The following is a 15823-nucleotide window of genomic DNA, read 5'->3' as shown; positions in this document are numbered from 1 at the left end:
TACAAAATAAGTGTTACAAAGGGTTCAAGCCCTTCACATCACGGAAGCGCACATATTTTTAGAATATTGTGGGCTACTATACTTACTTGTAGGGGTAGTTAGAACGGTTCTAGGAGTGCTCTGGATTGCTGTGATTTTTAAAAAAATAGTTGAAACATACAAATATAGTATCCTGGAACAGACTAAACAAGTCACTTTGTTTTCCCAGCGAGAAGAAAGCAACTCACCCGTTCCTCCCGCCCTTCGGCGAGGATGACAACGATCCTGCCTCGCCGCCTGCGCCCCGTTCGGCCCATCCTCTGCACAAGGCGAATTGGACTTTTCTGAGCGTCAAAGCAGATGATGAGATCCACTTCTCCGATGTCTAAGCCTTCTTCCCCAACACAGGTAGAGACCAGAGTGTTATACCCACCTTCACGAAAGCGTTTTACCACCTGAGTAAGTGATTAAAACTAGATTTAACAGGTTAGCCAAAAGCCCCTTACATACACTTTGCAGGTTTTTAGGCTCAGACAGAAGTTGAAAAAGTTAATTTGTATTTTAAAACTACAAAACTAAGTCTTTCTCAATTTGTCAACTACTAGCTCATGATCAAATGCCACAAGCTAACATTATCAATGGCAACATATCAACTCTTCAATTCTAAAATAAAGGGGGGAAAAAAGTACACCTTATTCTGACTCCAATCATGTAATTCTTCTAAAACTGATTCTTCCCAACTTTGCAATTAAGTATTTTGGGGCATTTTGAGGGGGAGTTGCATTCTGTGGTGGGGTTTTTGTGGTTGTTTGTTTTGTTGTTTTTTTTTTTTTTTAAACTTTGCTAGATCAAAATTTAAGGATATATCTTATTTTTTCTACATACAAGAAAAAAAAAAACCCTAAGCAAGTATTTGACTATCTCCCCAGATTTTCAAATATATGTAAGTCAGCAGTTAATATAATGTAAATATATAAAATATTTCTACTTTCACATTCTGTTCAGCGAGTATAATTTTGGATACTCCAAAAGCAATTGAACTATATAGGAACTTACTAATGACACTTTAAAATTCAGTCACTGCCATACAATCGCTATTGATACTCATGTAGTTGTTTACACAATTAATACTCTTTATCACCATTTCCTAATTACAAGTCTCATCTTTTCTTTACCTCAAGTTGTTCCTTTTGTGTGAAGCCTTTTGTGTTCTTTCCTGTCGAGTGGCCAACAAACATCATTACTCTAACAGCTGGGCTAAGCCTGGAAAGCATTTCTGCAATTTCTTGCACGCTATCTCGAAACGATGAGAAGATCATCACTCTGGTATCCACAGTGTCTGCAGATGTACTTTCAGCTGTGACCTGATCTGTTTAATTTTGAAAAGCCGGAAAAACATTTTTATGCATCATTTAAAAATAATTGCCAATAAAAAAGTAAGGACAGGTCATCCCACAAGCTACACATTCACAGCTCTCATCTCACTTACTGGGAAGATTTTGTAAAAGCATATCTCATTTTGTTTTTTTTGAAAGAAATTTTCTTCAAAAGAAATTTAATTTAAAAAATATAATAAATCTAAGTAAATAAATAATAATAAAAAAACCCACAACCAAAACAGCAGGGAAAACTGGCAATTAGGAGCCTCTCTCGGCCTATTTAGGCCAATATCCCAGAAAATGCTCAAACAATTGCTCTTTGGAATCAAAGCAGTATTCTAATTTTGGAGAATATACACCAACTATGGTGAGGATGTCTGAGCTACCATTATTAATGTTACTTTAAAAACCTCAGGTTTGATGGCAAGTGTCTTTAAACAAGTTTAAGATGCCTTCTTTCAAAAAGCCTACAATTTGGCTTTTAAATGTGCTACTTAAATGTCCCCAGGCCAGCTGAGGTTAGCAATATATAGCAATGAAAAACAGTTACCATTAGTCTAGGATACAGCACGGTAGAACAAAAGAGATGTTGATCAACTTTTATGATTTACTAGAGCAAGTTATCTCTAGTTCTACAGCTTAGGATCCTCATGACAGCAGAAATGTGCAAGAACTTACCTTGATACTATAATTTGTTGCCTCTGAATGATCTCCCATCATAGAATCAGAGTCATTTAGGTTGGAAAAACCTTTCAGAAAATCTAGTCCAACCGTTAACCTAGCACTGCCACGTCCACCACTAAACCATGTCCCTAAGTGCCACATCTACACTTTTTTTTTTTTTTTTTAACACTTCCAGGGATGCTGATCACAACTGATTATCTCTCATTTCAACATCAAAGATATCTTTTCCCTTTTCAAAGAAAAGGGAAAAATAATTGCATTGATACAGAATTTTTTAGCAAGGTGCCTTTGACCAAAACCATGTTTCTTATGTTATACCATCACAGTTTTTGTCTTTGGACACTAAGTTTTGGGGTCGTAGGGTTTTTTTCTTTTTTTCTAAACATATAATGGTATCTGCCATCATGAGCACAAGCAAAAGCTATCTATGCAACATGCAAATCCTGAAGAGTCAGCTTCCACTTAACCAAATACTAAACCAACATGCCCACTACTGCACGCTACAAAGTAAAAACCTACCATGTTAAAAAAACAGACTCTCAAAGGATACAACCGGTATTGTATTGTATATATATGATTATTTGAAATTGGCACAGCTTGCATGCATTACCTAGCCACAGCCCTCAGATCAAGCCAAACAGATTCCCAGTGACTTATGCACAATTCTCCCCAAAACACCTTTATCTCATTAAAAGAAAGGTGAGACAAAGAATTCAAATTCTCAAGACTGAATGTGTAAAAACCTGTTTCCCGAACATCCAAAGAACAGTCACTTGGAGCTTGACAACAGTTTCACACTATGCCTGTAATTCCAGTGTCAACCTGTTCCTTGAAGTTAAAGCATTAAGTGTAACAGGTAAGTATGTGTATATTTCTGACCAACTATCAGAAATTCCAGTTTAGTTTTTAGTTGCATGCATCTACACGCAGAAATGCTTTCAGCAGCTTAAGTCAGAAAGGAGAAACCGAAGCTAACCATTCTGCCCATTTAAGATGAGCCCGCAGGCAGATTATGAAGATGGCTGCCTCGGGTCAAAACAAATTTACTCTTGAGGCTGACAGCCAAAGAGGTTAGACAAGAGGATCTCCAGAGGTCTCTTCCAACTAGGCTAAATTATTCTGTGATATTCTACTGCACTGTGGAATGGGAGGTCGTCCGTCAAATACAAAAACCAGTCCCCAGTGAGGGCCTAGAAATGAAACTGTGCTGTGAATATGATTCAATATTTTTAGCTAGGAACCAGACAATTGCAACACTGATATAATGTGTTCTGCATAATTTGCCATCCAGAGAAGACTGAAAAGCTAAATATTTCATAATAAGTGCAGGTTGGACATATCTTACATGAGTTCATGTTACTCTCGTTCACTATCTTTACACTGAACAACGTTATTCTATAGCTATTTTTAGCACAGTCTCATGACTCGAATAGCAATAATGCTCAGTAGCATCTGCCCCTGTACTGTAAAAAAAAAAATATACAGATACACTGCTGCCATTACTTCCTTGATTCACCTAAAGCCAGACTTAGAAAATTCAACACGTTAGCAGCCCATAATCAATCTGACAAGTAATCCAGGTATGGAAGATTAACTGGGAGAAGCTCATTATGCTGAGCCTACATTTCTTAAGGGCTGGCTAGAATGTTATCTTGCACTTACCTGAATTGCTGGTAAGTCCATCTGGCAAAGCAGGGGTGATAGCTACGTGCTCAGGAAGCTCAGACATAACCTGGTTGATCACTAGTTAGAAGTGGTTTAGTTTGCACAAGCAACTTGGCACTACTCCCACAAGTTCTCATGTGAGAGGTTTCATTTCAAATGCAGCAAAAAGAGCTAGCGTTGTTCCTGATACGGCTAATGACTTAGAGGTACTGACACTCTCTTTTTCTGTCTCAAATGTATGGCTTTTCAAGGAAAATGCTCTGCAGAAGTACTTATTTGTTTTAAAAATTACATGGGAATAAACACAGTAAGTTATGATGCAAAGTAGTTCAGTAATGCATAATTGGAACAAAGCAGAGTTAAGTTCAGGAGTTTTGTTTGCTTCTGATTTTTTTTTTTCCCTAGAAATACTACACACTTGCATGGGTTCCTGAAACAAATGCTGCATGTATTTTCCACTGCTCATATAATGACTAAGGCTTTTATTTCAGACCCTTCTGATGGAGCAAAGATACATGCAATTATGCCTGGAACCCTAATAAGTACTCAAATTTTTGTTGACAGACTCATGACAAATTCTTGTCTGGAGGAGGGAGAAATCAGGACATGGGTGCGTACTCTATTCAGCCAGAGTCCAAAACCAGAATTTAGGGTGTAACTACTTGTGTACATGTGAATTTAGAGTTTACTTGCAAGAAACAGGGATTAAGGGTAGAAATACAGGTTTGGGGTTATTGCTCAAAAGGTATCACCAGAGACACCACGAAACAGTGAATAATAAGGCAAATAAATAAATTCAGTGTCTCACTATTTCTGTCTACTGCCCGGTGCATTTGATTTGGAGATACACAAGCTCTACAGGAGACACAAGCTGGAGCTTACTACATTCCCTAGGTTACTAGAATAGCTGAACTCTGTGATCAGTCTATGAATTGTAAAGTGCCTTCTGACCTTGCTTTGAGGACTTTTTTTGTACTTACTTGAAAATTTAACTACAATGCATTGAGAGAACTACATTCAAGACTCTGCATTATATCCCCCACGGCCTTGCCTTGCACATTAGTTACGAGGATAAAGAAGGTTACAGGGAACAGGAGCAAGGAAGGACAGCAAGAAAGCCGAACACACCTAGCTCAGGATATAACCAAATGTGGTACCATAGCTCACCAATTATGCCACAAAATATTATGCATTTCTTCTTTCACAATTACTGTAATTTTGCATTTATAACAGTAAATATTTACGGTTCATGTCTACTCACTTCAGAGGTTCATGCACACAGACACAAAACACAAAATCAAAATATTTGTATATTAATTACCTGTTAGTAATATTAAAAGACATGTCTGACCAACATTGCAAGGTAAAACATATCTGATGGGATTCATATGACAGCAAAAATCCATGCTATCAAAAGAAGATGGAAGAGTGTTAAATATAGAACACAGTTAAAGTAACTCCAGTACAGAATACAGAATTTGAAAACAAAAAGGAATAGCTTAGAAAGACACCGTTACAGGAAACAAGACAGTGGCATGGACAGAGGCAGAGAGGACAGAAAGAAGTATGAATGGAAAGGGGGGTGGAAGGCAGAAGTAATTTGATTAAGTGAATTTGGACATATTCTAAACTAACAAACCCAGAAATGAGGAAACTTAAAGTCACCTACTAGAAAGCAGCCATCATTTAAAGTGTATTCTGAGAATCAAGCATCTAAGATAAGAAAAAGAAAACCCCAAACCAAAAACAAAATGGAAGGACAGGTCAGAAATCATCAGAACTTCACAGAGCACAATGATCCAAACAGACAAGGAAAAAAGTAAAGAAGCTGCAAAAACAATTAGTTGCTGATATCGCCATTCCAAAAGCAGCAACTGGATCAAAATGCTGAAATTTCCTAATTCCAGAGACATCTGAATGATTCAGAATACTTTGTTTCATAGTCTCATGCTACTGTATGACATATTTTTGTTCTCTGTTTCAGTCAAGATGAAAAAAATGAGACACAGATGAATGTAACTGAAGGTTTTAAACTTCAAATTGATGCCTTAGAGTTTGTCATTCTTGGCAACAGGCTGGATAACAGCGCTTTTATCCTTAAGCTCCATAAATATGTTGCATGTAACTGCAGGAGGTAATGGTAGCACTGCACTGAGTGATGGTCTCCAGAACAAATTCTGTGGCCATGAAAATCTTGAGACATAGTAGCACTAGGAATGAGTTTACTATCACTATTTTTTATATAAACTGTTCTAACAGCTTAAATCAAATTAATAATAACTTATAGAATGTTTTTTTCTTAAAGAAGTGTTATGGTACAGTTCTTCTGAAGAGGACTTTTCCATACAAAAGATATACAAACATACAGAACAATAAAGAAGCAATTGAACAAATTAGGAAATAAATTTGGTAGGATATTATTTGTTTTCATCCACAGGTTCAACTGTTCAGATATTTTTTCTTTGACTTGTTACTTACCAGAACATCCCTTTTTCCAGGATTTGAAGTGTTCTATTACAATTTCCTCCAATTTCTTTAATTTTGGATGGCTATAGAAAAATCCCTTTTTATTTTCAAACACTGAAATGGAAATAAAGCAATTAAAGATATAACTAAACCTGCAACAAGTATGAAGGTTTAATGAACACTTCCTCCCATTATAATTATGAGTCAGACATCCAAATTCCTGACATCAGCTCTAATTGCATTGACCTAAACAAATTAGTAAACTACTTACAGAAGTACAGTTGTTAAATCAAGTTTTTTAGAAAGCGTTGTTACTTTTGTTACAGTCAGACTATAAAAGATATTCAGTCAAATATAAATATATTTTAACCTTTCATCTTCGCTCAAATTAATAACTTCAAATATAGATAACATGTTTGAAGGTAGCTAAAACCACTGAGAAAAGGTAGACAGATAGGTAAAAGTCTGAGGAAAACAAACTGGAATCAAAAACATACCAGCCACGTGTATCACAACAAGTAGCTTCCTGCCTCTACAAACTATGCAGAGGTATCTGTTTTGTTTAAACAGAAAGCAAATATTCTGTCCCTAAAAAGGAAATACTGACCTGTTCCATTCTTGCAAACATTTCCATTTGCTGAAGCCGCAGACGTGTCTGAAACCATGTCTCTAAGCTGCTGATACAGCTTCATGAAGTCTTCATTACGAGCAAGTTCATTCTTTGTACGAGTTAATCCTTTGTAAAAAGTTGAAATACTTTAGTATTTAATCTCCCGAGCAAGTATCATTTTTGCTGCCTTTGGACAAGCTTTCTCAAAAGTAGCAAGTTCCTTTCGAGAGCCAAGAGAAACGTTAGCTTTAGAAAATGTAATAAATATTGCTTTGCGTCAATACTTTTTTAGGGAAGATGCCGTTACAGAATTCAAACATGAAAAATATATGTACAGACAGAAGCCTGGTTCTGCAGGTAAACTAAAGTTTTACATCAACCATTTAGCACTAGAAGGGCCATCCAATCCAGAAATGAGGGTGGCGAGGCGCTGGCCCAGGCTGCCCAGAGCAGCTGTGGGTGCCCCATCCCTGGCAGTGCCCAAGGCCAGGCTGGATGGGGCTGGGGGCAGCCTGGGCTGGCGGGGGGGTCCCTACCCACGGCAGCAGGGGTGGGACTAGATGATCTTGAAAGGTCCCTTCCAGCCCAAACTATCCTGTGATTCCATGAAATGCTGCCAAGCTACTCAAAGAGAAGGGAACCTAGACTAAAAGCTAAATATAAGAAGTTTCTTGAATGATTTCATGTTGGTGTTGAAAAGAATTTTTTTCTGCTCAAACCAGAAACCAAAATGATCAGAACACCAGCACAGAAGATCTATTTATTAGAACTATTTTCCATCGATCATTTTTCAATAGCAGACAGGGATTTAAGGAATCTGAGAAGCTTGGAAATACATGAAATACTCTCTGCTACCCAGGTCTAACAGAACTATGCCATCAGAAATGTAAAAATCTGCATGCACAAAAGGAATAAAATGTAAAAATGTCAAAAGCATAAAATTAAATGAGAAATTATTAGTACATGTATACTATAAAAACATATCCTATAGATATTCTATAATATGAAGCAAGCACTGTATGCTTTTGGTTCAGACGTAGGATGAAGCAGTGTCATTTTAATCAAGCAGGGCTGCAGGCAGCCTAGCTTTTCTAAGTTAACACACAGTCACACAGCTAAGTGTAAACCAAAACGAAACAAGAAACCTGACAGCCACATGGATGAAAAGCCAGAACCTTCCCTTCCCACATCCAGTGTTTAAAAAGCTTGCAGTTGGATTGACACTGCCATGTTGAAACTTGTCCCCTCAGAAAAGGTATCAGCACCAAACCAGGTCTTCCAGATAGCAATGACAACCCAACAGGTCTAAAAATGGCCATGGAGAGTTGCAAAAGACACATAATCGTTAGTGGTAGAACAAGGAAAATGAGACAAGGCCAGAACAGAAAATATTATTGCCTCACTGTATGAATTCATGCTGTATGCAGATTTGGAATAGTGTGCACTGTTGTCTCATTTGAGAAAATGAGAAGAGGTACAGAGAAAGGCAGTAACAGCTTTGTATGTTGCTTTGTGAGCACAGAAGATGTTGCACAGCTGGGATAGAACTTCCAGTGCGATGTATCTAAATCTGTAATCTTCTGGCAAAGATGCTCCAAACTCACGCATATATGAGTTTTGCTATAGGGGGGCGAATTGCTTTACAAGACCAAACGATTTCTCAGTGTAAATCGTTTAATGGTTATTCTCCATCTCTCCAGAAATGCTACTGCCACTTACTCTGCGTTCTGTTTGTTCCTTATTTTTTTCAGAACTGCTGCCATATAGACGTATTTGCTTTCCAAAAATACTCTATCTTTAACATTGTGCTAACATTTCCAACAGGGATGAGGGGGAACAAAATACTAATTACATCTGCAATCCATCTGTTACATAAGCTCTTTTGGGCACAGTTAGCTGTACAGATGAGGTGAATTAAACGAGAGTGAGTGAACACAAAAGGAAGGATGTTTCTGAAGATATTTCACCTTTTGATCCGTCCATAATTCCACAAAGGTACATAAATAACGATCGTACTCCCATTTGCAGCAGCAGCTCATAACCATGATATAAGCTGATAGAAAGTGCAAAATCCCCTTCAATTATGCCTTGATGTATTTCCTTTAAAAAGAAAAGAGTCATCATTAAATTAGTAAGTTGACAAGCATCATACTGCCATTCTTCTGACAAAAATAAGATTGGCATCTAGAAAAGAGCCAAAGCACAAACTAATGCACAGTGAGTAGTCTATCTATCAAAACCTTCAGGAAACAGGTTACACAATTCTTAATGCTCAATGAAGGCAATCTTTTTCCACCTCCAGTGTTCTCCCTAAAATACTTGTAATATCTACCAAGATTAGCTCATTACTTTCCAATGCAGCAATACTCAAGATCTGACAGCGAAACCATCAATCAGTAGCTGGCAAAACAAGACATTTCCAGCACGTCTACCCAGGCTACAAAACTGAAGCCAGGAAAGCTGGCTTGCCTACTGTGAAGTGCATTTCCTAATGTTCTTTTTAAGGTACTCAGTCTTTTTTTGTCTTTTCTGTCTAGGTAATATTCTTTGTAAAGTTTGCAAAATGTGAACACTCCATGACAATTTACAGATAAATAGAAGCACTGATGTAGTTCTGAGGGGAAAGTATAAGATTGTAATTACTGACTGCCAAGTTAAGTTCTCAAAAAAATTTCAGTTTGGAAATTGAGTTCTTCAGCTTTTCCTTAACTTTCCTATATTAGCATCAAGAAAGGTCGAACAAGTAAGCACATTTTATTTCAGGGCTAAAAGTAGAATGTTACAAAGGAAATTAACTTAAAATGTATCAGGAAACTTTTTATTCTATTTCTTTCTTTATTATTCACTACTTTAATAACATGAAATAAAGACATTTACCATATTTTTTGAAGAAGGGTTTTTTCTATATTGATCTCTTGCTAGAATTATCTGGTACTTTGTAAGGCTGGGAATATCCCGCCTTGCTAAAACTCCTATTTTAATCAGGCGTCCAGCAAATGTTTCTAGCACCTGCAAAGAAAACACAGAAGTATACAAAAGATGTGAAGGTATGTATTCAGCCCTTTGAAGTTGTTTTATTTTTACGGCTCTTACACAACAGAACACAAGCAGTTCATTTATTTTATCTGAAACATTGGATTTTTCAAAACAAACTACACTGGTTTCTAAATAATTTGTCATTGTACCTACATGACAACGCAGTGCTTAGCCTCACCGTAAGGTTCTCCATTATTAGGATGTTTCTAGACTTATTTACAGATATTTTTTTTAAGACCCATAGAACTATTAAAACTCTGTTCCCTAAGGATTTGTGCCCTCCATTCTACAGACAAACATCCTCCTGCCCCCAAGAAAACCCCATATCCATCAGATAACTAGGAAGTGGAAACACAGGCTGTGCTTTTATAATCGCACAAGTACTGACCCAGCAGAGAGGAAACGAAAGGGACGTGTAACCAGATACTGAACTCATGCTGCAGCTCCCACTCACTAGTAACCCCTAACCTGAATGGCATTTCAGTCTCAGGAAACCTTGTATTCATCTTTGGGAAGTCTAAATTACTGCAGGTGGAGGACCAGCCAACAGGTTAGCAAGTTGTGTGTGGAAGGGATAGGAGTCGGGAGATGTGAGCAGAGTGGAATGAGCATCCGGCAGATGTGCCTGGCACAGCAGCGTGCCCCATTTCTTTCGGAAGCCGTGCCAAAAGACAATTTGTTCTCATACATCACATGTATCTGCTTTCCACATCTGTGAAACAGGGAAAGTGAACTGCACTAATTCATCTTAATCCTGTTTTTCCTCTGTTTGTTTCTCAGCCTTAGGTGGTCAGAATTTTTTTCATAGACTTAGTTTTGCATGAGCGCTAACTCTGTAATAATTGGAGTAATCAGATTTGTTCTACAAAAACTACTTACAATCTGTTGGCCCACTTGGCTAGTAGCACCAAGAACATCTTGGTGCAAAATAACAAGTTTCTCCAGAGGCAGGCTTGGTTTCGTTTGCCAGCAGATGGTTCCCTTACATGCATGCAGTGTTCCCCAAGTCTTCCAGGCATTTTAACACCGGTTCAGCAGAACGATACTAAGAAGGCTATAGCATAACAAACACCTAATCCCTTTATTGCTGGTCTTTCAGCCCTCTGAAGATCAGGTACAACTGAACCAACAGAAACGGGTCTAACTTTCAGGCCTCGAACAATACTGAACTAAGTACCTCTTCAGCGTGCAAAGACAAAATGCCCTAAACAGGAAGAGAAAGACAACCGTAAAAGTAAAATGCATGTTTATACACTAAGTAACAACACTCCATTTGTCCTCGTCACACACGTAGTGTATGCTGGGCTTTTAGAGCCTGTTAGGATGCACAAATATTAGTAACAGCCACACTCTACTCATACTACCCTGTCAATACAGTGGCAGCTTAGTAACTTTGATTATTTTATAATATGTTATTCCTTTAGCTTCTTACTCTGCATACAGTGCCTATATGGCATTAAATGGCCAATCCTGAGAAAAAGGGTGGGAATAATTGCCACTGTCAACTACAGTGGCATCAATCCCCCAAAGAATCGAAAAGGCAAAGAAAACTTTGGAAGGGTGAAGGAAAACTTGCAAAAGCACCATCGAAACTGGGGAAACAATGGGTTGGAGAATTTCCACACTGCCCACTCCATTCCTGCAGGTCTTTCAAAAACAGCTAGTTGGAGTCAGCAGGCTAAGCAGATTACAACAGATAAAGGCTGCTGACAATAGAAACAAAGCCTAAATTCTGAATGCTTTGGGGCATCTTAGGTTGCTCCTCTTCCTTGCTCTGGGCCTTCAGACTGGGATACCACGTCTCGGGCAGCTTGCTGCTTTTAGCTCAGCTCACCTGCTCGCACCTAGAGGTGATGCCCACAGGAGCACGGCCGAGGGCAGGATGATGCTGAGCAGCACTGCCTGCTCCAGGTCTCTTGGGGCAGTAGATGCCAGACCAGCTGTGCGGGCCAAAGAGCCCCAAGGCACTTCCAACCCTCATCTTCAGGTTTACCTTTACCTACAGGGAGCCTGGGTCACTGCCTCACACGGCTACCCGGGCAAAGCGAAGCACAGTCAAGAGACTCCATCCCGAAGCATTCCTTCTAATTAACATGAATGGATTACTTAGACCAAACAAACAACTAACACTAGTAACTCCAACAAGTGAACACCAACAGAAAACTACACTATTGCTAGGAATTTCCAGAGGAAAAGAAAATACAAAGAAATCAAAGAATCTTTTCTTAAAATACAGTCAAGAACATCCACCAAGCCACTTAGAAGTCTAAATGCATAAGAAATTAATATCTCATATATGGTTTAGTTTTAAGAGTTTAAAATTCAAAACTTCCTTTTACCAAACAGTTTGTTTTTAAATCTGGCCCATATCTGACAAGTAATTTTAAAAGGACAGAAATAGAAATGTTTGTGCCAGCTTATTAAAAAAAAAGTATTTCTAAAAATATAAATAAGTGTTGACCATGCAAGGGATAACTCAGTGTTCATTTTAATGGGATGCCACTGAAATAGCTCTTTACCCTCCCACCAAACTCTAAACAGTTGGACATGAGGACACTTGAAATGCTGAAGACCAAGTTTAAACTATGTCTTGTGTAGTAGAAAAGAAGTCAGTCTCTGAACACAAATATGTTTCTCTAGAAAAAAAATTAATGTTTTCATTAAAAAGTAATGCCCACATAAGTATAATAGTTCAGCACTGGTTTATTATTTCCTATAATTGTTGCATAGCTTTTTAAAAAGAAATCTCCATTACACGTAATTTTATGTTTCATCCCTTGACCTAGTTTATAACATGTAAGAAAATTATATTGTCCCTGTTTGCTCATTGTACACCCCTGTCTGATTTAATCACCTTCTGCAAAACAAACCAAGGAAGACTATTATAGAAGACAGCAGGATCCAGTCACCTGGAGCTTCAAAACTAATAAGGAACAGTAAACATAACCTACTTAGAAGGGACACAGAAACAAGCACTACTCAGGGTAATTACATTTATCTTGCCTCCGTACCTTTATTTTTAATTAAAAAGATAATACTTCTAGAAAGCCTCCTCAATCTTTCCAAAACACTTAAGCCTTATGTTATCCATTTAAAAACAGAACTGTAGAACTAATTTAAATTAACCGCTTACTAGGACTCACGGCTTCTGCTAACTCACTAAATAGAGTTCAGGAAGATGACAGGTTTCCTACCGATATATAACAGACAACGTGGCAAAGTTGTCACGTACTGCACTAAACTTGACAAGAACACAGAGGTTTTTGCTGAACAAGGTATCTTCCACAGCAAATCATGCTGATTTTGTGAAGCATGTACCTGAGATTAGCTTAGGACCTGCCATTTGGAGCTATGACATTAGCTGAGGACCACCATGAGCATTACAAACCGAACTGGCAAGGCAAAGAACTGTTACTGTTTCATCTACACCCCACTAAAAAAACCTGCTATTAATCTCTTTTCTCTTGGCACAGTAAAAAACAAAGGCTCTAAAGAAATGACCCGGCCTAATTATTTTACTGCAGATTTGCAAGCCTTCTTTACCAAAGAAAACCAAGAAATCTACCACACATAAATAACTGCTTGTATTCCATCTTTTTTTCAGAGTGGAGAAGGAGGGGGTTGAGAGAATCCAGCCACTAAGCAGACTGTATCTTTACAAAACAGAGGCTCAGGAGGTCCACTTCTATCCACAGGAAAGGTTAAGTGCCAGAAGCTCTCCACAGCACACTCAGCCTCAACCGATACACCTGACTGTTTTTTTTTTTTATACAGTCACACTGTACTTAAATAGAGCTGTCGCCTCCCTTCATCTCCTTTCCCTGCTCTCCTAACTCACCCAGCTCCAGCCATCTTCAGTGCCCAATACACCACAGAGACCTTTCAAACGTGCTGGGGCAGACGCAGAATTGGCGTGCAAGAAGATGAGACTACATTGTGTGGTGGTGAGGTACCATCACACCTACAGGTGTGCGAGAATGTGAACACAGACCACCGACACAGCGGCCTGCCTTAACAAGGGACCACTAAAACCAAGGGTATGGAAGCAACTCAAGCAACTCCAGAACTCAAAGATTTGTGCTGTGGCTGTGCACCACATGGACATCACACTGTTACCACTCTGTTCCAGATTTTCAAGTTTTCAAGAAAGAGGGTGAAGGAAGACAAGAAAGGGAAAGAACCACCTTCTTCCAGGCTCTGGCCCCACCACCCACAGCTGGAAAGCCAGCTCAGAAGGTGTATCTATCACAAGTCTTCACAACAGAGTTGTGATCATACTGTCTGAGGGGAGAGCAAAGACTTTTCAGGAAGGCGTGAAAGCAGCCAGGGCCTTCTACAGCTCCAGGGAAGGTCAGATGAAGATCTAGAGCATTCATTGTTTTGTTTTAGGACTGAAACTAGAAAGGTTTGGGTTTCACAAACCATGCTATCTTGAGACGTGTCAGTGCGGAAAACCTGATGTTCCTGAAAGTAACTTCCAGAAGGAAGTCCCAGTAACAAACCATGTTTAGTCACTGCCAACCGTAACTGCAGGTTTAGCGAGAGGATTCTGAGAATCCATCAAAAATGAAAGCACCTGGGGTCACAGAGCCCAGCAGCGATAAGAGAACAGGCCAGCCCCAGGGTGGTATCTCACGGATGAGCTAGGGCAGCATATGGCTATCCTTTACCTGACTAAAGAAAATTTTCAGGCCCACAAAGTACATAAAGTTTGTACTTTAAACATAAACATTTGATGAAGCCTCTCAAACCATAGTATAGTACATCAAAGAAGGGAAGGAGGACAACTATCAACAGAAAAAAAGTATTTGGGTTTCTGACAGGGAAGGCAACTATGACTAGTGCTCACTTTTAGTTACTCTCCCTGTAAAACTTCAGAGCCATGACAAACAAACTCTAAACAAGAAAGAGGAAAGTGCTATTTTGTGTAAGCTTTCTACTGACATTTTCTTATCTTTCCAATAATGAAAATAAAGCAGCAGGGACACAGCAGGGTGCAGTGTTTCTGAGGTGACCTTATAATTCTCCAAAACCAATACTGATCAGCCTAGTAATGATCTTGGCACCTCTGAAAGTTTTGTTGTCAACTTTATATTAACTCATTCAGACACTTCACAGTCTTCCCACTCTCCAGGAGCCTGTTACACACTGAACCTATACCATTCTTCCCTGGAGGCTGGTATTCATCAAAAAGATATAACACTTTGTCCTCTTCCAGCACCTTGGTTTTCTCCTATTACAGCATTTTCATTTCTTAAAAGTTACAAAAAAAAGAAGGTCTACACAGTTTTTACTTTTCAACTAATTTCACCGAGAACGTTTTTACTCTTTCACTTGAGAGTTTATAAGTGGCTCTTCTATATCCATATGCCACCCAGTAAATGTCATCACTTAGCCATCAGACAGAAAGAAGCACCCTACCGAGGATGCTTCGTAGTCTCAACTTGCAAGACTGAATATTTATTTTTCTTATATATTCAGAGATATAACCTGCCAGGAAAGCACAAAGAATACAGCACTACCAAAACCACATTATTTCAAGAGTGACTATTTATTAGCCAGCAGTCACAAACAAAATTAACAAGTTAGTGAGTGAAAAACATAAACAGAAATTAGCTTTGCTCAAATCCAGTAAACAATCAGTTACGCTATTATCTGAGCTGACAGCAGCATCTAGACACAGCCCACCATACATCTTCAGTACTCTATAAAATGTAGCCCTTTGTACATAATTTCTAAGCACATCACAAACCAAAGACACACACACAAAAAAAAATACACACACAGTAATTCCTGCAGGTGGATCTTTAAAATAGCATCCTAAACTCCTATCAGTCTCTCTCTCACAGGTAGCCAGTCAGTACTCTGGCATTTCTCACACAGAGAAATTTAGCTGTAATTTTAAATAATTTTTCTTTTGGTTGTATTTTTGGTTTCTTTTTTCTTCATCTCCAGCAATGATGCTTGGCAATCCTCTAAACAGAAATAATTTCAAGTAAGCAAC

General features: G+C 38.6%; 1 protein-coding gene across 3 annotated transcripts in view; it reads right to left on the bottom strand.

Annotated features, from left to right (window-relative positions):
• The window catches only part of FANCM (FA complementation group M), a 75674-nt gene that overhangs the window by 38343 nt on the left and 21508 nt on the right, over window positions 1–15823 (bottom strand). For all 3 annotated transcript variants that reach the window (XR_005828850.1, XM_040600437.1, XM_040600439.1), the window contains exons 5-10: window positions 9661–9792; window positions 8751–8883; window positions 6781–6909; window positions 6186–6287; window positions 1155–1348; window positions 228–434 (exon numbers count right to left, since the gene is read on the bottom strand). Coding sequence is in view for 2 of the 3 variants with exons in the window: in XM_040600437.1 (XP_040456371.1) it covers window positions 228–434; window positions 1155–1348; window positions 6186–6287; window positions 6781–6909; window positions 8751–8883; window positions 9661–9792 (897 nt within the window). In the remaining variant the exon portion in view is untranslated. The remainder of the gene's footprint in view (window positions 1–227; window positions 435–1154; window positions 1349–6185; window positions 6288–6780; window positions 6910–8750; window positions 8884–9660; window positions 9793–15823) is intronic.

The sequence above is a fragment of the Falco naumanni genome, chromosome 7 (genome assembly GCF_017639655.2).
Source record: "Falco naumanni isolate bFalNau1 chromosome 7, bFalNau1.pat, whole genome shotgun sequence".
NCBI lineage: Eukaryota > Metazoa > Chordata > Aves > Falconiformes > Falconidae > Falco > Falco naumanni.
This window is presented reverse-complemented; position numbering and strand designations above follow the sequence as displayed.